The 24,988-nt window shown below is 31.8% G+C and overlaps 4 protein-coding genes and 5 non-coding genes across 12 annotated transcripts; 7 read left to right on the top strand and 2 right to left on the bottom strand.

Annotated features, from left to right (window-relative positions):
• Positions 1–1,100: 1,100 nt before the first annotated feature.
• Positions 1,101–5,659, bottom strand: LOC111019720 (ELMO/CED-12 family protein). 4 transcript variants are annotated; one of them, XM_088117975.1, is made up of 9 exons: positions 5,410–5,659; positions 3,428–3,541; positions 2,649–2,713; positions 2,339–2,454; positions 2,181–2,235; positions 1,896–2,016; positions 1,682–1,729; positions 1,481–1,530; positions 1,101–1,323 (listed from the first exon to the last, which is right to left on the bottom strand). In XM_088117975.1, exons 1-9 carry the CDS (start codon positions 5,504–5,506, stop codon positions 1,210–1,212), a joined length of 780 nt encoding a protein of 259 aa, XP_087974101.1. In that variant the 5' UTR covers positions 5,507–5,659; the 3' UTR covers positions 1,101–1,209. The 4 variants fall into 4 exon arrangements, with proteins under 4 accessions (XP_087974101.1, XP_087974100.1, XP_087974103.1 ...); XM_088117974.1 differs by having other exon boundaries at positions 1,481–1,575; positions 5,410–5,657; XM_088117977.1 differs by having other exon boundaries at positions 1,271–1,403.
• A 5,218-nt stretch (positions 5,660–10,877) lies between these two features.
• LOC111019721 (flavonoid 3',5'-methyltransferase) lies at positions 10,878–14,361 on the bottom strand. The gene is made up of 5 exons (XM_022296143.2): positions 14,205–14,361; positions 13,913–14,001; positions 13,566–13,710; positions 13,029–13,160; positions 10,878–11,419 (listed from the first exon to the last, which is right to left on the bottom strand). The coding sequence occupies exons 1-5, from the start codon at positions 14,307–14,309 to the stop codon at positions 11,132–11,134; spliced, it is 759 nt and encodes a 252-aa protein (XP_022151835.1). The 5' UTR covers positions 14,310–14,361; the 3' UTR covers positions 10,878–11,131.
• Positions 14,362–17,274: 2,913 nt separating this feature from the next.
• LOC111019795 (large ribosomal subunit protein uL22y) lies at positions 17,275–20,888 on the top strand. Its single transcript, XM_022296254.2, has 7 exons — positions 17,275–17,388; positions 17,510–17,546; positions 17,691–17,731; positions 19,941–20,171; positions 20,255–20,357; positions 20,444–20,511; positions 20,611–20,888. Exons 1-7 carry the CDS (start codon positions 17,386–17,388, stop codon positions 20,677–20,679), a joined length of 552 nt encoding a protein of 183 aa, XP_022151946.1. The 5' UTR covers positions 17,275–17,385; the 3' UTR covers positions 20,680–20,888.
• LOC148209340 (small nucleolar RNA snoR74) lies at positions 18,032–18,147 on the top strand. Its single transcript, XR_015787543.1, has one exon. It is a non-coding gene; the product is annotated as a small nucleolar RNA snoR74 (small nucleolar RNA).
• On the top strand, positions 18,299–18,428 carry LOC148209339 (small nucleolar RNA snoR74). The gene has a single exon (XR_015787532.1). It is a non-coding gene; the product is annotated as a small nucleolar RNA snoR74 (small nucleolar RNA).
• Positions 18,684–18,813, top strand: LOC148209338 (small nucleolar RNA snoR74). The gene has a single exon (XR_015787522.1). It is a non-coding gene; the product is annotated as a small nucleolar RNA snoR74 (small nucleolar RNA).
• On the top strand, positions 19,072–19,199 carry LOC148209337 (small nucleolar RNA snoR74). Its single transcript, XR_015787513.1, has one exon. It is a non-coding gene; the product is annotated as a small nucleolar RNA snoR74 (small nucleolar RNA).
• Positions 19,474–19,601, top strand: LOC148209336 (small nucleolar RNA snoR74). The gene has a single exon (XR_015787462.1). It is a non-coding gene; the product is annotated as a small nucleolar RNA snoR74 (small nucleolar RNA).
• A 1,200-nt stretch (positions 20,889–22,088) lies between the features above and the next one.
• LOC111019652 (signal peptidase complex subunit 1) lies at positions 22,089–22,910 on the top strand. Its single transcript, XM_022296050.2, has 2 exons — positions 22,089–22,268; positions 22,498–22,910. Exon 2 carries the CDS (start codon positions 22,498–22,500, stop codon positions 22,771–22,773), a length of 276 nt encoding a protein of 91 aa, XP_022151742.1. The 5' UTR covers positions 22,089–22,268; the 3' UTR covers positions 22,774–22,910.
• The last annotated feature ends 2,078 nt before the right edge of the window (positions 22,911–24,988 follow it).

The raw sequence follows: 24,988 nt of genomic DNA, 5'->3' as shown, positions 1-24,988 counted from the left end.
GAAGACTTCAAGGAAAGTGAATCTAAATTCATGTTTTGTTCTCAGCAGTAGGCTAAAGAATTATAGTCAATTTGAAATATATGTGAACAAAGAAGGAATAAGAACATCGGCGTTGAGAGCGTACAAGACCAATTAGCAGCACTTCTGAAGCGAGCTCCGAACAGCGGGCGCTGATCAATGCCCAGTAAAATAAATAAATAAACTCCATAGCCAGTAGTTGGAACTGTTGCATTTGTCTGCAACTCTTCCACAGGCATTGCAAGAATCAGTAGAGAGAGTGATGGAACGATATTGATAGAAGACTGTGCAATGCTACCGTGAAGCGGGTGATTTGGTCACACTTGCGAAGCGAGGGAAAAAAATGTTTCACGACAGTTTCGATCTTTTTTATTATTATTATTAAGAATATCATATTACAAATTTACAATTTAGAAATTCAGGACGGCTTTTTTTTACTTTTTTTTGTTTTTTAACTCAAATCAGGACATCCAGCCTGCGATTTATTAGAAGAAATTGAGATTCTTCCATGTTAAAACATTTTCTGGCTGCTTAACTTTGCATTTATCTGTTTATTTTATATTCACCAGATTTTCGATTTTTTTTTTTTTTGAATACACTAGATTTTCGAAATATGTAAAACATAAAACTTAAATTATTTATTCGTAAATTTAATACATCATACTGAATTTAAATTGCTCTACTAAAAAAACTTAAATTATAATTCTATGATGTGAGCATAATATTTATATTTTAAATGTAACATAAAAGTTTACCTATAAAAAATCAAAATCAATTTATACTTAATTAATGGACTAAAATAAATTATTACAAAAAATATAAAAAATGAAAAAATAGGATAAGGATGGAAGTTTAGGGACAATAATGCAACTTACGTTTTTAAGTTAGGTTTTTCCTTTTCCCTTTCGTTTAACTTTAAATAGTTTTTTCATTTCTTAATTGGATGGCATGAGGGTGGACACAGGCATTCTTAATGCACTGTGTAAGTCTGCCTTTATAGCTTGTCCAGACGGTTTTTTGTTTTTATTTATCCATGCCCCTCGAATTAGGGCTGGTAAGGAGAATTTGCAATATTCTAAAAATAAACAAAAATAATAATAATTGATTTTTTATTTCCAACTTTAACCCTGTCCTTGAGAGAGAGAGAACGTACAAGTTAAAATTTATTGACTAGTTTTTGAGCAGTGTCAGCTACCTGTAATCTAATGTTAAGAGAAGGTTGTAGGAAGGCATGTCTTCTATGCGTATTACATCCTCCATTACAAGTTCTTTCTCCAACTGAGCTCTCGTAGACTTCAACACATCCTACCACAAGTGCATAATTTGATTCATCAATATAATCTTCTTCGCTCTTTTAATGCGTTTCATTCATGTCGCATTTACCACTGGATGAATTTTTTCCTATGTTTATAAGCATAAAATCTTGAAGGGAAAAGAGAGGATGCAATTAAGTTGTTCTTACATTGAACTCCATGTACGTAGCATTTCTCTCCAGCCATTGTTTGTCCATAGCTACGAACGCGACACAGTAAAGCAAATCAAATGCCCACTCATTCTCTGTTATCAGAAAACACCATCATGATCATACAAAGGGCAGTTATACCTCAGGTATTGATACACAATTTAAACTTGATATGTTGAAGGATTGAGTTTAGAAATTTACCTGACAACATCTGTAGGAAAACTGATCTGATAAAAGTCCTAGGTTTTGCTGCATTTGAAAAGGTCAGCTGCCTTAGTTATCTTTCCAAGAATTTAAAAACGGCAGTGCTTTGGAACTTTTAACAAATGAAGCTCTCATAGTCTACTGGTGTATTGCAGCTTATATGGTATATTTGTATGCTAATTCATTACACAGAAATGGATTTGCTACTCACAAGCATCTAGATCAAGCATCTTCATGATCATAAATGTGATATTTACACCAGCGACAGCAAAGGGGTATTCCCAAGCAGCTGGCTTTCCTCCTTGTTTGTTCAACAGACGTTGGAAAGATGTCTGAAACAATAAAAAGGCAACTAGGATTAGTGAAAGTGTAATAACATGTTACAACTTAGTGATCTATCTGGAGTTTTTAACCCGATTTCATAAACTATTTGGCCCATTCAGGTGAGAGAAACTAAAAATTTATATGAGAAATCAAATAAAGTATAGGATCTTACTGAGAATGTCTTTGCAAAGAACAACAAATTCTCCAAAGAGATAAACCCAGCTCCTCTAGATTAGGTAAAAACTTTTTAGAGCAATGAAAATGGATAACGTGCCAAAAGGTAATACAAGTGATAAACAAGCAGCCCTCAACTCATATCAAAATAACAACCTAAAATCAGTGGATGGATCTCTTCCCTGCCATCCCATTTCTTTCCATTGATCTGATACCAACCCGTGAAGCTCTTGGCCAGGATAAGCTGCAGACCACAAAGCTCTTAGAGCCTCCTGTCCTAGGTGAAAATTTCATAATAAGTATCCTTGAAAACAAGATGTAAAAGTATAAAAAATGTTGTAGAAGGACATTAGAAGCAAATGTTATTAATAGTTTACAAGTTATTCAAAATACGAACTCGAGTTGCTGTGCTTCGAGGAATCTTCTAAATACTAAACCTAGGCGTCCAATTTCAGAATAAGCAAACCTGGTGGTCTATTCTTGAACCATCAAAGTGGACCTTCGTGCGGTGCTTCAATCTTCTTAACCTATCTTCCTGAGACCATGAATATAAATTTATTCAAAGGCAATCAGAAGTACAAGGATATAGCATGATTTCATCCAGTTAAAAGTACTCACAGTACATACTAAGTTGACTAGAATCATTAACTTACATCTTCAATTGGTTTGAAAATCTGGGAAGAAAATTATGAAGAAAAAATGAACTTCTTTATCAAAACTTTACTTATTTGAAAACTATTTATATGAAGTAAATGTCTTATTCTTAATAGATGCGTGTCTGATGTGAATGCAGTTAGCTCTGTATCATAATCTATCTGCTTATTTCCAATGAACACAGTGAAATCAGATATTTTATTTTAACAATAACCTCTATCCTTGTCATAATTAAGGAGTCAAAATAATCAGTTCTTGGTACTTTCTTGCAATTGATTCTTTAAGGCTGTTTATGTTTTTTTTTTAATCTTAAAACAGAAAATACAAAGACTACAATGTATTTCATTTTTAAATAAGCCAATTCACATTAACAGCACGAGAAAATTGTACTTGCGAGGAACATAATTGAGCTAGTAAACATGGAGTACCTTGCATTGCAAGTCAAAGCCAACAAATAACAGAAAAGGAGTCAGAATGTCAAGGACCAATATACTCATCAACAATTACGACCACAAAGTTTATGATTTGTATCTCAACTGTTTCCCCTTCTAATTATAGTCAGTTGGACAGTTTTTCTTTATTTTTATTTACTTGCCTGTTGAGGAGTCAGGTTGATACAAATTTGTTCAAAAGTTCCCTTCCGCCTGAAGCAAATGCAAGTGATTCCCTTGCCAATCCAAGTTGGCGTTCCACACGTTGCATGATCTGCATATAAGACAATTAAGGTTCAAATTTAAGCTCAGACTTGAAACTACTGTCAGTCACTAAATCAGCCACTTCCTTTATGCAGTTTGCACACATCCATTTCTGTCATTTAATCCTGGACGAAATAAAACATAATATAACTTGACTTGTGAACCACAAGATAAATCATAACAGCTTGAGTAGAAACCACTCCTGCTAATTTTACTATACTCGTGGAGGATGACTTTCCTTATTTATCAAAGTTATACGCTATCTTCAATGAGTAATATGAAAACTAGTACCCAACCTTTCCTTATTTCACCTCATTTTTTTCTTTTCTTCATTCCCTCTTCTAAAAGAAAACCCCTCCAAGTGGGGACTGGAAAGAATGATACTAATGCCCCGTCTTACTTCATCGAGAAGAAAATCACTGAATCAAGTGAGGTTGTTTTGCGTGCATCTGACTGAAACTTGCAGCGTTACCCAAAGAAGGCTTAGTTCCAATGGTCTTAACATACATTTAGGTCGGAGTGTTTAACAGGAAAAGTGGTTGCAAAGGATCCAAAATCGTAATCACTAAATAGGCATAGTGATTGATTCCATTCTAATATTTTTCTTTTTTATTTTTTATAAGAAACTACGCTTTAATTGAGAAGAATGAAAATAGATACAAAAACAAGAAGCGCATACAAAAAAAACAGCCCTACAAGAGGGAACCCCTTCAAGAAAAGGGCTTCAATCTAAAAGAATGATGTCTAACTGATAATTACAAAGGCCTTAGTGACTGATCCCCATAAAGAAGTATTAAACCTAATGAGATCACAAACATAATCCACAGTTTTTTCCACCCCTAAACAATTATTGTTCCTCTCCAGCCAAATACCCATAAAGTAGCCAGAAAACATGTCTACCACAAAAAACAACTCATATCACGAAAAGGGAGGAATAACAGCACTTCCTCCATCATCGTCCTACAATCTCTAGAACGGACCCAAACTATCCCAAAACATCTGAAGAACCGAAGCCATAAATCATGCACAAACTGACAAGTCCATAACAAATACTCGAGGTCCTCCGAGGCACTGCTACAGAGAACATACCGTTGTGGGCACAGACAAAAGGAAGATATCCTCTAAATACCAGGTATTGACTTTTCCAGGTAAGACTTGCCACCCAAAGAACTTAATCTAATTTGGAATTTTAATCTTCCAAAGAGAGGTAAACCCAGAGAACTTAATATTGATTCCATTCTAATTTAGGCAATGAACCATCGCCCACATGGCTCTGTTTCGTGGCTCCTTGTCTATACGTTTCCTTATCGACTTACTATGCCCATGGTAACTTCGGTTTCTTTAAATACAAATAGAAACCGCAAAATACTCTGGTTCGCTCTACTTGTTCTGCTTCTGTTCTGTGCATTATGACGATCGTTGTTATCAAAGGAGGTCCAACTGACGGCTGATTCCAGTGCGTAGCCAAAGGATTATGAATGCTCATTGAATAGCTCAGATATCTCATTTCATCACATCTATCTATTATCAAAATTGAGTCCTGCATTATTTTTTTCTTCAGATTGATGCAGTGTGGTCGTGTCGTGAATTTCCTAATCAAGTTCTGAATTAGCCACTAGACTATGACCTTCCTGAAAGACTAAAAAAGTAAAAGGAAGGACGAAAGACAATATAAAATCAATTTTACACATTCGTTCAGCAGAGTGATTAGGCTAAATTCATCAGTCAGATTTCATATCTAAACGATCTTAAGAATTAAATTGTATCACAACTTCTTACGGTTACGGATAACAGTGAGACGATAAGAACTGGGGAAAGGGGCGAAGAACTAGCAACAAAAATTGGCAGAGTCGTTTGAGAAGGATAGAAAACAATTACCAGAGGAGGAGCTATGAGCGCAGCGAGAAATGGAGGATGAAGAAGGAGAGAGGGTACGAATTGCCGAGCAGCTTCTTTGCGTTTTGACGAAGCTCATCTCAGTCTCAGCGCCGAATGGTCTCTGTAATTCCCTAATTCCTCCAAACTCTCAGTTCTCCCTTCCCCAGCGCTCAACATCTGATAGAATGCAAACGAAACGATAATAGGGGTTCTCCTGAGCCTCACTTTGGTCCCTCAGGTCAGGTGAGCCAGAGATATTTGTAACAGCCAAATTGTCGAAATTTTATTATTATTTTTTTTAGTACAAGGTGGATTTTGTAAATATTTACCTTACGAATATAAAATAAATATGTATTTTTTAAATTATAATATATTTTTTTTAATTTTACAACAACATAGTCCAAATTAAGCTTAAACTATTAACATAATTTAACTAGTTGAACCCATGGACAAAGATAAAATGTATTAAAATAAGTCAAATTTATGTTATATTGAAAAAAAAAACCGAAAAGTTGTGATTTTTTTTTTAAATACATGTTAAATTTAGGTTAAATCATTTAACTTTTCAAGTTTTTTTGATTGTGCAGGTAAACCGTTTTTAATGTAAAACGGTTTAAGTGGAACCCATTTGATTTTGAGTTTGAACAGTTTTGTTTTGGTTTAAATTGAACTCGTTTGATTTCTGCACCTATAAAGATGCATTTGAGATTCATCATTTAGAAAGAAAAAAATAAAATGAAAAAATAAAAGATACTGTATGTTAATGTTATTCCTAATTTAATTTATAGAGTGAATTTAAATCTTTTAGTATGAAATTTCACTCGAATATCTCGTGAATTCCGATAAAGAAATATTTGCAAAAGAATAGTGGGCACCTTGTCGCTCAAGTCAATAGAGATTTGAACGAGTTTTCTCTCAAATTCAAATCGGGATTCTCGTGTATCTGTAAGCGAGTTTATCTTCAGTATTTATAGACAACTCATGGCCAAATATCAACTGTCTGCAATAATATATCTTGAGATCATTATGTACTTTGGAGATCACACGGGTATTAACCATCAGTGATATATTCTACCAAATTTATGACGTACTCTGAAGATCACGAAATGAAAAGCGTAACGCTAGAAATTGGACATCGTGGATACCTTCAAACTCCTCTTTCACACAACCTTAAATTCTCTCAAAAGCACAAGTGCTATGCTACTTCCTTATAAATCATATTCATATATGCAATACATAGCAGTGGCCTTCCGACATAGTAACATGATCACTATTGGTACAACAATTTGATTTCTACCCTGATATAAAAATAAATAAATAAACAAAAAAAAACAAACAAACAAATTATTTATTTATTTTAGTTCAACAATTTGGATATGCAGAAAGAAACCATTTTTTTAGTTAACAATTTGATATGTACCTTTCGACAAAAAAACAAACAAACATTTTTTATATCTATTTCTTTTAATTGATATCTATTCATTTGAAAATGTGTTGAATTATTGGGTTATATTTACGATTCATGAGTGGAGATGGCAAAATACTGTGGGACTCGATCCCTACGGATAACTAACCTGATCGGGTTGGGGATTCCTCGGTGGGGATGGGGAGATCCCCTCACCCCGTCCCCATCCCCGACTCTATCCATTTAATTTGTTATTTATATGTATATAAATTAATGATAATAATATTTATTGATTTTTATATTACTTTTATAACTCCTCAAGCCCAATGTTTAAAGTCCAATATGAAAGTTATATCTTTCAAAATTTAAATCGCAAGGCCCGTTTGATAACATTTTAGTTTTTGATTTTTGGTTTTCTGTTTTTAAAAAACAAACACCATATATGTTTGATAACCATTTTTTGTTCATCGTTTTTAAAAAACAAAAAATCAAAACATGTTTGGTAACCATTTTTAGTTTTTAGTTTTTAAAAAGTTAGAAAATTTAAAATACATATTAGAGAGAGAAAATTTTATAAAAAAATAGGTTGAGAAAAATTAAAGACAAAAAAGAGAAAAATTTTCGAGAAAAAAATAAAGTCAGGAAGAAAAGATATGTTAAAGAAAAAAAAAAGAAATTATAAAGAAAGAGAAAAATTATAGTGGAAATAAATTTAGAGATAAAAACAATATTCAAAATATAATTTTTTATATAAAATAAATAAAAACAAAGATAAATGAAAGTTACAGTAAAAGAAAATTGAACGAGAAAATAAAATATAATTTTTAGGAAAAAAAATTACTGAGAGACATAAAAGTTATAAAATTTGAAATTTTGGAGAGAAAAAAGTTAGGAAAAATATTAATTTTTTAGTAAGAAAAATGAAACTGATCTATTAGAAAAAAGAAAACAAAAATACAGAAAAATGTTGGAGAGATATAAATAACAATAAATATTCAAAATATGAAAATTTTAAAAATAAAAAATACATTTTGTAGAGAGAAATTTAGAAATAAAAAAAATTTGAGTAAAAAATAAATTTTGTAGGGATGAATATAAGAAAGAAAAAAAAAGTTGAGTGTTAGAAGAATAAATGAGATTTTGAAAAACAAAAACCTGTTTTTGAAAACTACTTTTTTGAAAATTGAATTGGTTATCAAACAATCTTGTTTCTGAAAAACTAAAAACCAAAAACGGAAAATGAAGAATGATTATTAAACAGGTCTTAAATATTTGAGGTTTGGATTAAAGCTTCTTTCTTAATTAAAGGTTCGTCTAAGGAAAAAACCACATTTAAAATATCATAATGGTATTTAATTAAAATTTACAATCTTCTATAGAACAAAAAGTTTATATTGTTTTAAAGAATTAAAATATTAATAAGCCTTAGTAGGTCCATGATGGGGATGGGGTAAAATTCCCCAATGGGGCGGGTCGGGAGGAACCCTATCCACTAGGAATTTGTCCAAAAAACATCCCAATCGGGAGCATCTAAAGTGACTGACATTAGAAAACGGAGGGAGAAACAAATAGCGACGGTGGTTGTGAATGTCGCGACGCCACGTAGCTTCGCTCCTCCTTCACGTGCATTCATATCATATGCTTCTTCTTCATTGTTCGTTAGTTGATATGTATCATCTCATTCCCATCCGGTTAATTAAAATTTGACCACAATTTTGCTCTTCAAACTTTTTGAGTTGTGGTTCACTTATGGTCTTTAAATTTTGAAAAACGGATCAATAGGGATAGTAAAATTAACAAATTTACTAGATATAAAATAAACAATTTAGAGATATATTTGATCATTTTTAAAGTTTAATAATCTATTCAACCTAGTATTACAAATACAATGTCCTATTACAAACTTAACAATATACTTTTAAAAATTCATAAATATATTACTGATTTTTTAGTACAACAGGTAGAGACGTAAGATCGAACTCACGACATCTTTGTTCGAGATATATATCAATTAGGACTAAACTATGTTTGTCTTTAATGTTGAAAATTTAGACATGTTTTTTAAATTTAAGAACTACAAAATTGGTAATTTAGTCTAATCATATTATTTTAATTCTCCCTGCAATAGTGACATTCAAGGGGAAAACGGTATCCGTGTTGGATTTTGTCTGCAAAATCATTCAATTAATGAGACAGGCTACCTACTAGTCATTTTACGATCGTTTAATTAAATTATTTATTATTTATCATTTTTATTATTGTTACTATTTTGTTGAGAAAAATGTTGGTCGAAAATTTGAAAAGAAACAAAAATTTATTTTAATGTTGCTTTTATTCATAATTAAGTTTCAGTAAGAAATAAGAATAAGAATACGACTTGAAGAGTCGTTTGGTTGAAAGTTTAAAATATGTAGCCTGAGATTAAGATCTCTTGGATTAAGTTATCTGGGAATCAAAGATAACTGTGTTTGGTGGTGTAGGAAAATGTTAACAGAATTTTATGGGAATAAATGATTAATATGCTTATTATTAAAAGGAATGGTGTTAGATTTGTTTTAAAATTAATCAAAATCAACTCTCGACCATTAATTTACCTTAGATATTTTTAAATAAATAATTAGTAGTTAATTTATTTTTATTAAGTTAAATTATTAAAAATAAATAATTCTAAACAACTTTTTTTTTAAGAAAAGAGGCTTCATCTTAAAAATAAATAATTTAACTTTTTATTAAGTTAAATTATTAAAAAATTCATAATTAAGTTTTCAATAAGTCACTTTATGGAAAAATATGCTCCACTCGAAAATTGACGTGTCATTAAATAATAATTTTGTTAAACTATATTTAGACACATATGTATAAATTTGGAGAAAATAAATTTTGTTGATGAGCGAATCAAATTTGCTGAGCATAAATAAATGTTCTTACAAATTTTAACCATTTTTTTAATATAGAATTGCCTAATTGAAATACTTTTATATAATAGGGGCATATAAAATTGGTAATTTTAAAAGATACATAACCAATTTGAAAATTACTATTTTAGGACCCGCAAATTTTTGCCAAATAATTTTTTTTTAAATGACAATATTTTACCTGTTCTTTTTTATAATTAGAAACAAGAATAATTATTTGTATCATACCTTAACAACTAAACTAATTTGACCATGTTAGTAGTTATTTGTATCTCACTATTTAGGTTAATAATAGTATCTAAATGTTCTGTCTTATTTTAAATAGTTATTTTAAATATTTTTCGTCCTTTTTATCATAGTTTCTAGATGCAAATGCTAAGTTTAAATTTGAAAGACATATTTGTACTATTCCGATGAATTTTTTTCTAAAAGTTAATGAATGTACACATTTTTAATGTTCGCCGACCTAAATATCACGAACTTAATTAAGTTAATGGACTAAAATTAAAAGGTTGAAGATTGGAATTTACATCACTAACTTTCTAAAATGTAAATGCCAATTTCTCAAATTATTAAAAATATTAATTTTTTCATTGTTATATTATTTTATCTGCTAATATTCATTTGTCATGTGTCTTGAAACTATGCTCACATTAATAGGCTAGTACACTATTCAAATTTACATTATTTCATCAAAGACCATGAACTTTTCTAATTATGTCTAATAAGTTTATACAGTTTTAATCGTATGTATATGAACTTTTAACTTTAAAATCAACATCTAATAAATTTTTTAATTTCAAATTTTAATTGTGCTTAACCGGTCCATTAGTTTTCAAAATGTCGAATACGTTATGGACCTAGTAGACACGATCTAAAAAACTTAGACCTATTAATACCTTTAAAACATGGTTAAAAACTTACACATACGTACATAATACCTAACTAAAAAGTACGTGGGTTCAAATAAAATAATGTTAAAATATTATCTTTGTCCATTTATTTCTATCTCTGATTTATTTTGGTCCTTATTTTTTTAAAGGGTTCGTTTTGGTCCTCGTATTTAAAAAAAAAAGACCATTTTGATCCATATTTGTAACATTTTAACACAATATAATAACTAAAATGAAATGTAGTTGAAAATACAATTACCAAAATAAAAATTACATAGATTAAAATGAACCACAACTAAAATACACGCACAACGAAAATAGTTAAAATTCTAACGGGATGTCAATACAAATACAAACCATAAATACTCATTAGAAAAAAGGGGGGAAAAACATAGAAACTGACAAGCCTTGAGGCTAATTATTAATGACCGAGTACGGACTATGGAGGAAGATCACACTCATACAATACAATATGAGATTTGTTTAGAGAAACTTGAAGATAGAGATAACTAGTTGATACGCCTGCAAAGAGTAAGACCATCTCCAATGGACAGGAGAGCTATCTCCACACGCGAGTCGTTAACCAGAAACGCATTTAACTCTCGCATGTAAATTCTATTATCCTTCAAATCTGCTTCAACCAGCTCCTCGCTCTGGGCCACCGATCCGTACCACAGGGTGTTATCGTACCCGATTACTCCCCCAACCTTCACCAATCTTAAAAGCAACTCATGATATTTTATGTATTCCGATTTCTTCGCATCCACAAATGCAAAATCAAACTCTCCTTCTTTTCCCTGTTGAGTGTTGTGTTCACAAATATTTTAATTTCAATTATTTTCTTAAAAGAATATCACTTTAGAAGTAGAACTAAAGTGGCAAATATAACCGAAATATACATAAAATGAAAGGGTGAGATTTCCCTTTTATCCTCCTGCCTTTTACGTTTTTTTTTTTTTTACTCTCGGGGGAACATATAAAGGGGCAAAAGCCCAAAAAAAAAAAAACCCAGAATTAAAGAGTAACAAAATGGGGCATGGATGAAGAAGCCTCTAGACCTAAGGGACTATTACAGGCATGGTTTACCAACCAATTTCCACAAAAATTTAATACATACACACATATATAAAATGAAATTTATTAATAATTTGACATGCATGCATTTCTACAAATGAATTATCCTGGACGAAAATTGGAAGGACTTAAACCTTAAAAAATTAGACCCATAAACTTTCATTAAATCTTAAATCTTAAAAAAGAAATTGATCTATATTTACTCTATTTATCTCTCAAAGTGAGAGTTTAATTTTTATCGATGGAAAGTTTAAGGGTACAATTTTCTCACTTATGAAAGTTTAAGAAAGTTTAAAGGTTTAATTTTTACTATTGAAAAATTAGCTAAAGTTTGAGTATTTAATTTCTACCATTGAAAGTTCTAAAAGACAATTATAACAACCATCCTTTTTTTCAGTACAACATATCGAGATGGAGGATCGAACTCGCAACCTCTTGATTGGAAATATATGCGTTGAACTAGACTCGCTTTGATAACAACTATCCTATTTCATTGGTGGTTTATGCAATTTGCTAAACTATCCTATTTCATCGGTGGTTTATGCAATTTGCTATATTGATTCTTTTTAGTAGTTTAAAATCCTATTTTGCTATTAATCTTTTAAAATCCTATTAAAGGTAGTCAATTAAATAATCTCATAGAAAAATAAAAAGTTGTCAATAAAAAAATTGATCTGCCATAAATTATTATTTTATCAAATACATTTAAACACGTTGACATATTATTTAGAGATGTTATTTTAAAGAAATAAAGTATATTTGTGACAAATTGAACATCATGTGTTAATTAAGTTCAAGTAGTTCATGTATTACATTACGCGTATAAATATGTTAACAAAACAATTATTTAATTGGATATACAATTTTTTTTTTGTCAACAATTTTTTTATGGAATAATCTAATTGAAATTTTTAAATAGGCTAGAGATGAAATTTAAAATTTTAAAATATAATATTAAAGACAAAATAAAAGATGGCCTAAAGAGTAAAGATTAAGAAGAATGATTGTATATAAAAAAAAAAGAAGAAGAAGAAGAAGAAGAAGAATTATTGTATATCCAGCCTCTCAAATAAAATATGTAATATTATCTTCCATTAATAATACATGCACGACAGTGGATGCAATGGCATTGGCTTGTTTTTTGTTTTTTTCTAAAACTATAATGGAGTAGGTTGTAGATTATATAAAATATTAATGTAGATCTACTTTAGGGGCCAGAAAGGAAAACTTGTAACATGTTATTTTGAAACTAGAGGACTATATTTTTACTAAATTTAAATTATAAAAAGTAAAAATAGAAAACCGTGATCAAAAGTTCAAAATGCAACTTACATCTTTGAGGAGGTCATTCAGGACAATCAATGCCTCGGATTCCACAAAATTGATCTTATGATCGACTCCTGCCTTCTTGATAAATGGTAAACCAATTTCAAACGACTTTCTATCCACATCAATTGCTGTTATCTATAGTAAATAGACAAAAACAAAACAGTAAGATTATATTATAAATTTATCTGAACTTTTAAAGGTGTTTAACAAGTTCATAATGCTTTAAAGTTATATATAATTAGTCTCTGTAAAGTCTACTCAAAATTAACGTGTTCTTGAATAATATATATATAGGTAGTATGATATATAAAAAGTTAAACTGATGGAATTAATATAAGAATCTATTGAACATGAAATTAAAAATTTACAATAAATAAGATAAATCCGCAATTGAAAGTTAAAGTAACAATAAAACTTGAGAGACCAAGCGTATAATTTAATCTAAAAACAGAAATAAAAATAATGATAGCATGTAATTTTTTAACGAATATTAATTAGCTGGCGACGGCGATGGAGATTTGAGGGGAAATTAAGCCCTACCTGGCCATCGGCGGGCAGGGCAAGCGCAGTGGTGAGGAGTGAGTAGCCAGTGAATACACCGATCTCTATCGTTTTCTTAGCGTTCATCAGTTTAACAAGCATTGCTAGAAACAATCCTTGATCCGCCGGTACGCCCATCACGCTCCTGCAATGCAACACAGTCCCCAAATTACATTCTAAATTATTAAGAAGTCTCTTGGACGATTGTTTTCTTTTGTAATTAATCCTTCAGAATCAATTGAATTGACTCAAATCGACTGAATCCAACCAAATCGATCACATCAGAATCGAATGGAATCAACTGAAATCGGAAAAATCTAAATGCCTGGAGAAAAGCAGAAACGAACCGAGACTTGTCGAACTTTCCGACGGTGGTTTCTCTGAGTTCCTTCAACTGTTCATGCTCTCTCGGATAGGCGTTGGATTCCAGTATATACTGCAATCAAATACACGTTCTTTCAATTTCAACTAGGTCATTAACTTCATCCATTTTCTCGAACAGATTTTAATTAAATTTCAAGCATCGAGTTAATTGATCTGTAGCAGAAGCGCGGGAAATTAACGTAATTACGGCACAGCGCAGGGATATTGATTAGTACTCGGAATTAGAGTGAAATCAAGATTCAGATAGGAAAGAACCTGGAGAAGGGCGGGGCTTTGGAGGATGTTCTTATCGGGAAAATCGTTCGCCATGATCTGCACTGTAACGAACGAAACTTGGGTGCGTGCAATGAGCGTGAGCATTTCTTCCGGCGAAGTGGCGTTGTTTATTATATAGCAGCATATAAATTATGTAAAATTTTTACATTTTCCCTTCCAAAAAAATTATGTAAAATTACATTTTTAGCCCTTTGGATTTCAGAAAAGCTCGGCTTTACCCATACATCACTTTACCAATGGAAAACTACATGCTGCCGACAGATCAGTAAGATGGGAAATTAGAACCAATAACCTAAAAAAAGCTTTTACTTTCTAATCACCTAATCTTTCCGAATTTTCTTCTCTAACCTAAATCAATATTTTATTCAATTAAAAGAACAATAAAATTACAATGATATCCCTTCTCTCTTCCCTTTATCTCCCCCTCCTCCATTTATTTCTCTTCTATTTTCAAACTTCTCCGATTCCATTTTTTTTCCATATAATATCATATCTCACTCCCGTTTATTTCTTTATTTATTTTTACTCTCGTTTTTCTATTTTCTTTCTCTTCTCTTATTTTTTGATTTTGATTTTCGTCACTTTCTTTTCATTCAAACAGAGATTGAAATACAACTTTAATCTATAATGATTTTTTTTTATTTGCGTTCGATGAAATTAGAATGGGCATAAATCTTGAACTTGAATTCATATTGCATAAATCTCTTCCTCTTGATTTTTCTTTTTAATTTGATTTATGGTCAATGACTATTAATATCAAGCTTGAATCTCACCCGAGATTGCATAAATCTCGCCAAAAATTCATAAATCTCGCTTGAGACTCGTGAAAAATTGTCTCGGATTCGGGCAAAACTCATACGAGTTTGAAGAAAATACGTTTGAGATTCTTGTAAAACTCGGACAAGTTTGAAAAAACTTGCCTGAGAATCATGCAAAACTTGTACGAGTTCGAAGAAATCTTGTCCAAGTTATAAAATTTGTGGATTTACGAGAGAGTTTCAATAACTTGGGATGAATTTCGAACGAAGTTAAAATCATGATACAATATGCGCAATTTGTTCCAAAACAATGTTGTTTGGCTAGTTGGCTTCATATGCGAATTGACATCTCCAGGGGCATGGGTTCAATTCCAAAAAGGAACATGTATATAAAAATAAAATAATTATCACGGCTAAAAATGCTAAATGCAACTAGGAAAATAGATAAACTATAATAAATAATGGTCAATTTCATATAAATTTTCTTACAATTAGGTGGGAAAGTGGAAAATACAAAATTAAAGGAAAAAATAGAGAGCCAATGGAGAGGGAGGGGAGGCATATGCGTGATTCGTGAATGGGTTCCTCCTCCTTACTTGGCTAATCCGGATACGTATCAAATAGACAAATACTCTTGAGTTAATTTCATATTTATCATTTAATTTCTACTTCATGTTCTGCGGTAAAAAAAATATTAAAAGATTATTTGAACGACTCGACCAATATTTTAATTTTGTATACATTATCAACATTTTTAGGTGTAGAATGTGTTTTTAATATATTATAGTATATGAATGTTGCATACATTATCAATGCTGAGACATTGGCACTTGAACATCTTATAATTCAAGATTATACAAACTTCCACTTATATATATGTGACAAATAGGATATCAATGACAAGGACCAGTCATTCAATTATTAACATACATATTTATTATGCTAATATTTTTTTATTAAAATAATAATAAAATTTAATTTATTTTACTAATATACTATTAATAGTAAATATTTGTATTATGAAAGTTGATTTAATAAGAATAATTAAAATAAAATTACATTAACTAAATACGTTTTTTAGAATAGCCATCATTTAATATAAAATATTATTAAATCTTATTATTATAATGTTTAATAAAAATGAATTATATTTTAAAATTTGATTGATATTAATCAATAGCAATAAAGTAAAATTAAAAAATTAAAGATGAATGTATAATACTTTATAATAAAATCACATCAACTAATAGAAATAAAATGATATAAAATTTTGTTAAAGGATAAATTATTCATAGTATAAATAAAAAATAATTAATTAATTAAAAAAAGTCATGAATCTCATCAATGTATGAACGGCAAAGTAGTAAATTAATTATATATAAAAAATGCACCAACGTGTGAATACAATACACGACTTTCTTTTTTTTTTGTTTGAAAAAAATTACACATACTTAATAGAATAATAACTTGTAATGATATAAATGGTTCATGAAATTTGATCAGATGATATGAAATGAATTGTAAGTAAAAAAAATATTGGGTCTAAATTGAAACGGAATTTAAATCATAAGGATCCCAGTAAAACTTATAAAAAAAAACACAAAATTAGTAATTTAACAACGAGAATAAAAAACCTTCTAGTATTATAAGAAAGGAATAAAAAATCTAGCATGACAAACATAATACTTTTTTTTTTTTTTATACAATACAGACATGTACTCAGAGACTCATACACTGCTGAATAATCTTTGAATAATGGTAAAATCAATAGTTGATTTTAGGACAACCATACGTTTAAGTCATATTATTTAGTTTTTTAAAATTAGTTCAAATTACCCCTTTACAATTTAGAGGATGAATTAGGTTGAGAAAATGTTTATCATCTATTATTCAAATTTATAAGAAATTTGTTGATTTTTTTTACATGGTTTGTTATTAGATGACTCAATTTAGTTGATAAAGTTATTCAAATTTACTAAGTATCTTGACATTATCATCAACATAAATTTAGTTTTAACAGGAAGATTATGAGTCTGAATCGTCCCCAGTGATTTTACCTCAAGATATGAAACTAAATTAAAACTGAAAAAAAAGTTCGAGGCTAAATTGAAAACAAACATTGGGACCAATACACACAAATATATAGCCATGTTTTTTTTTTGGCTTTTAAAAATATATGGTACATTTTTTTTTTGTTTTCCATAAATTTCGAAATGCCACGAAACAGTGCACAAAGGAAAGACGATGGTGGGCCTTTAAAGCCCGGCCCAATATGAAGTCCATGTGGTTCAGGATTAGGGTTTCCCTTTTTACTATAAGATACTCGAAACTCTTCTTTCCGACTCTCTCGCTCGCTGGGGGACTCAAGTTGGTAGCAGAGGGGTGAAGAAGCATCAGCCGCCATGGTACTGTTCCACTTTACTATTTCGGTTTATTTTGATCCTCTGCTCGTCTGTGAAATGCTTCGGATTCTATAATCTTAGCAGGTCTTCTGATTTCGGATTTTTGTTTATGTTATTTTTTCAGGTCAAGTACTCAAGGGAGCCGGACAATTCTACCAAGTGTAAGTTCATTTTCATACTATCTTCTTGTTTGTATCAAATCGATTTTCGTCATGCTGTTCTTGTGCGTTTCAATATTTTTGAAGTTCCCGAGTTATGTTAGGAGTACTTAATCTAATACTTATTATTATTATTATTTTGTGCAGCCTGCAAAGCGCGGGGCTCTGACCTCAGAGTTCATTTTAAGGTAACACAGCAGCCTCATCTACCTTCTCTTTTCATTGTTCCCCGTGAATTCGGTTAGTTATCAGTCTGCTTCAAAGTGTTCACTTGGGTGCATTACTAAATCTGCTTTTGAAGTTAATTCTGTTACTGTTGAGACCTTTTTGTGTGTTGTAAGTCTGTTTACTGAGCTGTATCATTAGTAAATATTTTGTAGTTAATCTTTGGATTGCGAGTAATTCCATATACAATACATTTAATTATGCAGTAATCTAATCTGATGTCATGAATGTGATTATTAGCTGAGATTGCCTGTAACCCGATGAAAAAAGCAGGGCTCTGTTACCTATTTTGTAATAGTGCTCTTGTAAACGTCGTATCGTTATTGGGTGAACCTCTGTAGAACTAATTGCTGAAGGTTCAGTAAATGATGCGACATAATATTTGTAGCTTATTGTCATAATATATATTTTTTAGTTAATTTTTGGATTGATCGTAGTGCCGTATGGCATATACAATATTTTTAATTATGAACTAATGTAACTTGATGACGTGTATTTGATTACTATCTGAGACTTCCTGTAACCTGATGAAAAAAGCAGGGCTCTGTTGCCTATTTTGTGAATAGTGCTCTCGTAGACTTCAGGAAAACTGACTGTATCATTATTGGGTGAACCTCTGTAGAGCCAATTGCTGAAGGTTCAGTAAATGATGAAACATAATATTTGTAGCTTCTTGTCACTATTTATATGTATATTTATATTAAGAGAAGTTGATGGTCCTTGGAGCCTTACAAAGTTTTGGTTATGAGCCTTTTTTTGTTTGGCTGTAAGACGGAGCCTAAATGTTAATGATTAATGCTCTATAACTATTAGTTTGTTAATCATACTCAATTCTACATACTATGAAGAAACTGTTATAATTTAACGGCCTGCATGTATGATTTTATTAAACTGGCCTTGTTTGTAACCTGATGGAAAAAAGCAGGGTTCTGTTGCCTAATTTGTGAATAGTGCTCTTGTAAACTTCAGGAAAACTTAATGTATCATTATTGGGTGAACCTCTGTAGAGCTAATTGCTGAAGGTTCAGTAAATGATGCGACATAAATCTTTATAACTTCTTTCATGATTTATATGTAAGTTTATATTAAGAGAGATCGATGGTCCTTGGTGCCTTAAGAAGTTTTGTTTATGAGCCTTTTTTTTGTTTGGTTATAAGAACAAAGTGTAAATGTTAATGATTTACGCTCTATAAATATTATTTTGTAAATAATTTTGAATTCTACATACTATGAAGAAACTGTTGTACTTTTTTTTGGCCTGCATGTATGATTTTCTGAAAATGTCCTTGTTTGTAACCTGATGAAAAAAGCAGGGCTCTGTTGCCTCTTGTGAATAGGGCTCTCGTAAACTTCAGGGAAACTAAGTGCATTGTTATTGGGTGAACCTCTGTAGACCTAGTTGCTGAAGGTTCAGTAAATGGTGCTACATTATTAATATATAGCATATTGTTCTAAAAGATGATATATATACATAGAATAAGTGAATGAAGAAAAACTATTGTATTTAGAGCATTGTGGTTTTATTGCTGATGATGTTGGTACGAATGTTAATGTTAACATTTTATGTTTTCCAAGTCTTTGGTAGCTAATAATATTGCTTTCACAATATACCAAATACACTGCAATTCTATGTTTGGCCTCAATTAATCACACAACACGCACAGACACATGTATACATGCATGCATACATATATATATCCTGATTAAAAAGGCAGAGCTCTGTTATCTTTTGGGAACGCGGCTCACACATAATTCATGGATACTGAATGCATTGTTATTGGGTGAACCTCTGTAGAACTAGTTGCTATAGGTTCAGTTAATGCTTCTATACATGGATACATTATGGTTTATGTCTTCGAAGGTGGATCATGTAAATATAAGTTCATAAAAATTGTTTATCCTTGAGCGCATTTGTTTTGTGCAAGGCTTTATTTAGCATGAAAATATAAATGTTTTTGTCTCCACTTTAGAGTTGCGGATGCTCTTATAGTAAAGTATACGGTCTCCAGCATTTGACAATGACACCATATTCATGGTTCCCTTCCACTAATTCCTATTTACTTGGCTAATTAATTGAATTTTTTTCTTAGCTTTTATGAAGATCATGAATTGATGTTTTCCCCTGTATAATTTCTTGACTTTTGTATTCACCTTTGGATTTTATGTTTGTAGAATACGAGAGAGACTGCTCATGCCCTCAGGAAGTTGCCCTTGGCCAAGGCAAAAAGGTACTTGGAGGATGTCCTTGCCCACAAACAGGCTATTCCATTTAGACGTTTCTGTGGGGGTGTTGGACGAACTGCTCAGGCAAAAAATAGGCACTCAAATGGACAAGGACGCTGGCCTGTTAAATCTGCTAAATTTATACTAGATCTGCTCAAGAATGCAGAGAGTAATGCTGAAGTATGTATAATCATCCTCGCCTGGCACTCATTTTATTTCTTTGAATATCGCTTTGGTACTGACTATGGTAATCTCCCATTCAGGTGAAGGGTCTGGATGTTGATTCTCTCATCATCTCCCACATTCAGGTGAATCAAGCACAGAAGCAAAGACGTCGTACCTACCGAGCTCATGGACGAATTAACCGTATGTTATTTTAGAGCTCAAATAAACCTCTTTGTTATCTCTGGTTAAATCGCTTCATAAACTATGAGATGTCTGATGTTTTGCAGCCTATATGTCATCCCCCTGCCACATCGAGCTTATTTTGTCAGAAAAGGAAGAACCTGTCAAGAAAGAGGTAAATTCTAGTCCATATAGTTCATTGGGTTAACACGCCATTTTATTAATTTTAGGGCTGCTTTTTGAATCTTTGTTTTTCCGTTGGTGATCGTTGCAGCCTGAGACCCAGTTGGCAGCAAGTAAAGCCAAAAGAGGTCAAGTTCTCCGCAGTGGTGCTTCATCTTGATCTATTTTTTATTGTCATTTTTCTTTCCGATAGAGTTGGTTGCTTTCATCAATATAGAATGAGTTGTTCCGTATCTAGTGGCCCCTAACTTTGTAAGTTTACAAAAACGTCGATCTTGTTTTTTAGGAATTCTTTTCTAAATTTTGGATTCTATTCCTTTTAATCGAGGAGTTATAGAAATCAAGACTTATTTTACTTTTATTTTTTAACCAGGGTCCACACCAGGTTTTGCTTCTGATGATATTTTTATCATTTATCAGTTCAGCTGTATAGTCTGATTTTGTTTTGTTCGTTCTTAAAACCAAATTGAATCACATTGCATGTGACAGCGTCGAACTGAATTTTATGGTTCAGTTTTGTTTAAGTAGATCCCTCCATCAGTGCTCGTTTTACGTAATTTTGTGAAGTAAAATTAAATGATAAAAAGAATGGAAACAGAAATTGAATGAATGACCAGGAGATCTAATGATGTGATCTACAAATTACTATTGCATGTAGTGACTTTTTTTTTAGATGAAATTTTCTAATTCCATACCCAAACATTTTGTGGGGCCATATAATTGAACAATGGTTGGAGGCGGGACAAATTATAATACAAATTGGAATTTTCTTGTTATCATTTAAATCTGCGGAGGCAAATGTATTTTTCAATATAGAAGTGAAGGACTTGTGGTATAAATCTGATAAACTCTATTAATAGTCTATTCGATCTATGCTAAGAAAATCAACTTTCTATTTAAATAAAGAAAACGGAATTAATAATAATTTTATAATAATCTCCACTTCAAACTTAAGTTTTGTTTTAAAAGATTTATATGAATGAAGATGTTATTTAGTCTACTTTTAACCGATGATGTATATATGTATCACTTTCTTTTTCTTTTTTGACCTACAAACTTTTGATTGAAAAGCTCGTACATGATGGACCACCATTTTTACTAGGGAAATGTCCATTTTTATTTCTAAATTTAACTTAGACCACAATGGTTCTAATCATTCTCTTAAACTTGAATAAGCATTGATTTTATTTGAATAATAGTTAAATATAATATTCTAATGTGCATTTAATAAATCATAAAATATTTATTTTGAGAGATCTATTTATTGGTCAATCTTGTGTACAAGTCTGACTTGATTTTATAGAAAATTTTGATTTTGATTGAAATTAATGAATTTTGGTGATTTATTTACGTTCATTTTAATTTCAATTGGTGGATATATTAGCGAAATTTGTACAGAAGGTAAAAATTTCAATACTAATTTATGTTCAATTTAATGAAAGGTCGACAGATCTTTTAGAACTATTTTATGGTTATTTTTGAAATTTGAGGATCAGATAAAAATCTATCCCGAACAAAATTGTATTTTACGAAGAAAATTTATTATTTCGATTTACTGTTTATTCGGTCGAGTAGATGAGCGAATTCATCGCACGGCAGAGATTTTACGACTGTAGTCTTGAGGACTGGTAAGGTCATACCGGTCTTCGTCTGATTCCTCAAAGCAATCAACACATTCCTGCGGCTGCAACTCACTTCCTCCGGCGGATCATTCCTCTTTCACATCGTTGTCTGCACATTCGCATTCAGGTAACTGTATTCTTGAATTCAGTTTCAATCGCGTCTTTTTTTAACTTCGTTCATAGCGCGCCTACGATTTCCTTTTTCCCAGTTGTCTAGGGCTCTTCATTATAGTTCAATTTCCCTATGGAGTTCTTTGTAATTTTTCTTTCTTAGCTGTTTTGGCTCGACTATTGATGTTCTACGCCCTCCGCACCGGTTTGGATCTGACGATTATCTTCTGTTTTCCACATTTTAGATGGACTGGCAAGGGCAAAAGTTAGCGGAGCAGATGATGCAGATCGTGTTGGTTGCATCTGCCGTGGCGGCCTTTTGCACAGGCTATAACGTGGGATCGTTTCGGGTGATGATGTTGGTTTACGCTGGCGGTGTGGTTCTCACCACATTAATCACTGTTCCGAATTGGGCTTTCTTCAATCGCCACCAGCTCAAGTGGCTGGATCCTAGCGAGGCTGAAAAATACCCCAAGCCTGAGCCGCCTGTGGTTTTGAAGAAGAAACCTATTAAGAAGTAGGTCAGTTTGACCGATCTTGTTCTTGTATTAGCATACAGTTTGAACCATTGGATGTCTAGTGTCCACAGAATGATGATACATGCACCGTTGTTATGGATTACAATTTTGAAGTTTTAGAGAAAGACAATTATCTTTTATGCCTTTGGCTATTGCTTTTGATTCCTAAATTATCGTGAAGACATCCTAAAAAATTAAACTGATCTGATTTGTCTAGAGGATGGACATTGCTTGTCATCCACACACCAGAATATCCAGGAAGACTTTTCAATTTTACATAATTCAACATTCCTATGCTATTGCTATGTCTTTGGGTCTTCTGTATGTAGCATAAATTATTCCTCAATGGTGAATAGTGGAATATAGCTTGGCTCTGAAGTTAGGCAACATTCTTTTGTAAACTTTGATATTTTTGCCCTCTTTTATGCTCTAGTTTTTGAAGGCTGTATGCAATATGTTTCATGGAAATGTTATTCTAACAATGTTTGAATTGCGAGTTCTTCTTTAGGTTTCTTTTGTGATCCTGTCCAAGGTTTGGAATTGGGGTATGAGGACTTTGGATTCTCATGTGTTTATCTCATAGAATCTGCATAGCTAAACAATGAAATGGTTAATGTGGTGTAAACCAAAGAAGAGAAACTTTATTTTAAATACATGTTAAATTTAGGTTAAATCATTTAACTTTTCAAGTTTTTTTTTTTATTGTGCAAGTAAACCGTTTTTAATGTAAAACGGTTTAAGTGGAACCCGTTTGATTTTGAGTTTGAACAGTTTTGTTTTGGTTTAAATTGAACCAATGAAGAGAAACTTTATTGATGATAATGATTTTTCTTTTACCTTCTAAACACTGGTATTCCAAAACCAACTCCTAAAAAGTGGCTGGATCGAAGTATCTCGGACATTCTCCATCCGCCCGCCAGCAGGAGAGGGGGTTCGAATAGTGCTGCAACTAATAGATGCCTAACTAACCAATTTACCAACTAACAGCTAATATACTAGCAGGCAACCAATTATTCTAGAGTTTACACTACATCATAATGTGTTTCCTTGGTTTCAAATATTACAAGATTGTACAAGTTACCCTCTCTTACACCTGGTGCAAATAGAAAAGTTATAGGTATTTTTGCTATGAGAAACCCCTTTTCTCATGTAATTTTCGTAGCATTGTCAAAAACTTTTATTTTCCTTATTTGGTTTAAATGGAAATTAGCTTTATGCATCTCTTAGGAATTGGTTTATGTACCGGCGGAGTTCTTGTATAGCACAATGGTTAGGACAGGGTCTTGGCTATGATAGTTAAGTTTGACATTAGCAGAGTGAAGACCGAGTAGGCATGACTTCATCATGTTATGATGACCTACCTTCTAATGCTATCATTGGGTTGAGTATTGAATCTTCATTAAAAATGCTTTTCCGATTTTAAATCTTTTGGTGTTCCATGTCATGTTCATATTGGTTTAGAGCATGCTTGTTAAGCTGAGATGAGGTTTTGAACATCTCTTTTCTTTGTTTTTGATATAAGAAACCAGTTACACTGGCTCTAGTGTTTCTATACGTACATGTTACGGTACGTCTTTGGAGCATAAACCAATACTATGGAGAAAAAACCATGAAGTGGAAATATATTCCCTATGTAACCATGCCGATCAGCAGAAGGGCGTTGGTGATGCAATGACTATAACAAGTATTACTTTAGACCTGTAAAAATGAGTCATTTGACACTATTTCATTGACAAGAATGAAGAAAAGACCCTTGCCTTTTGACTATTAAGGAGGACCTCCCTCGCTCTCTCTTGCTCTCTTCTGTGAAGTTTGTTATATTATGATGAATTAATGAAGATGCTCTATTCTGTTTGAATTTTTTGTCTGTGAATGTTTACTCCACGAGCCTCACGAGAGAAGTAGAAACTCGGACTTTGGATAGCAACTCATATGCTTCTTCTTCAGGCTTCCGTTGAATTTGATTTATATGTGATTGTGACGGAGTAAGAGTAGATTGTTTTATGCTAAGAACTCCAAACAGCAGCAAAAGGGCTGATTACTCTGCAACGAAGTTGAAAAAGCAATGTTCTAACCGTTTTGTTCGGCTTTCTCAGTCTCTCTTTTATAAATCTTGAAGCTCGGAATCTTCATTTTCATGCCCGAAAATTTTTATGTCGTAGGATTTAGATTTACGTTGTAGTGCATGGTTCGTTAATCATTTGGTTCTCATGTTAAT

The sequence above is a fragment of the Momordica charantia genome, assembly GCF_013281855.1.
Source record: "Momordica charantia cultivar OHB3-1 chromosome 9 unlocalized genomic scaffold, Mcharantia_2.0 BLBB01000009.1, whole genome shotgun sequence".
Classification (NCBI taxonomy): domain Eukaryota; kingdom Viridiplantae; phylum Streptophyta; class Magnoliopsida; order Cucurbitales; family Cucurbitaceae; genus Momordica; species Momordica charantia.
This window is presented reverse-complemented; position numbering and strand designations above follow the sequence as displayed.

What these genes read in the sequence shown, in the direction of transcription:
- LOC111019720 (XM_088117974.1), bottom strand. Translation starts at nt 5,506, where the DNA reads ATGAGCTTCGTCAAAACGCAAAGAAGCTGCTCGGCAATTCGTACCCTC. An exon ending in CCTGACTCCTCAACAGGCAA is followed by an intron (nt 2,714 to 3,427) that starts GTAAATAAAAAT and finishes GGTCTCAGGAAG; the next exon opens with ATAGGTTAAGAAGATTGAAG. An exon ending in GATGCTTGATCTAGATGCTT is followed by an intron (nt 1,730 to 1,895) that starts GTGAGTAGCAAA and finishes TTTCAAATGCAG; the next exon opens with CAAAACCTAGGACTTTTATC.
- LOC111019721 (XM_022296143.2), bottom strand. Translation starts at nt 14,309, where the DNA reads ATGCTCACGCTCATTGCACGCACCCAAGTTTCGTTCGTTACAGTGCAG. An exon ending in AAAGCCCCGCCCTTCTCCAG is followed by an intron (nt 14,002 to 14,204) that starts GTTCTTTCCTAT and finishes ATTTGATTGCAG; the next exon opens with TATATACTGGAATCCAACGC. An exon ending in GGAAAGTTCGACAAGTCTCG is followed by an intron (nt 13,711 to 13,912) that starts GTTCGTTTCTGC and finishes GTTGCATTGCAG; the next exon opens with GAGCGTGATGGGCGTACCGG.
- LOC111019795 (XM_022296254.2), top strand. An exon ending in ACCTCAGAGTTCATTTTAAG is followed by an intron (nt 17,732 to 19,940) that starts GTAACACAGCAG and finishes TTATGTTTGTAG; the next exon opens with AATACGAGAGAGACTGCTCA. An exon ending in AAGAACCTGTCAAGAAAGAG is followed by an intron (nt 20,512 to 20,610) that starts GTAAATTCTAGT and finishes TGATCGTTGCAG; the next exon opens with CCTGAGACCCAGTTGGCAGC.
- LOC111019652 (XM_022296050.2), top strand. Translation starts at nt 22,498, where the DNA reads ATGGACTGGCAAGGGCAAAAGTTAGCGGAGCAGATGATGCAGATCGTG.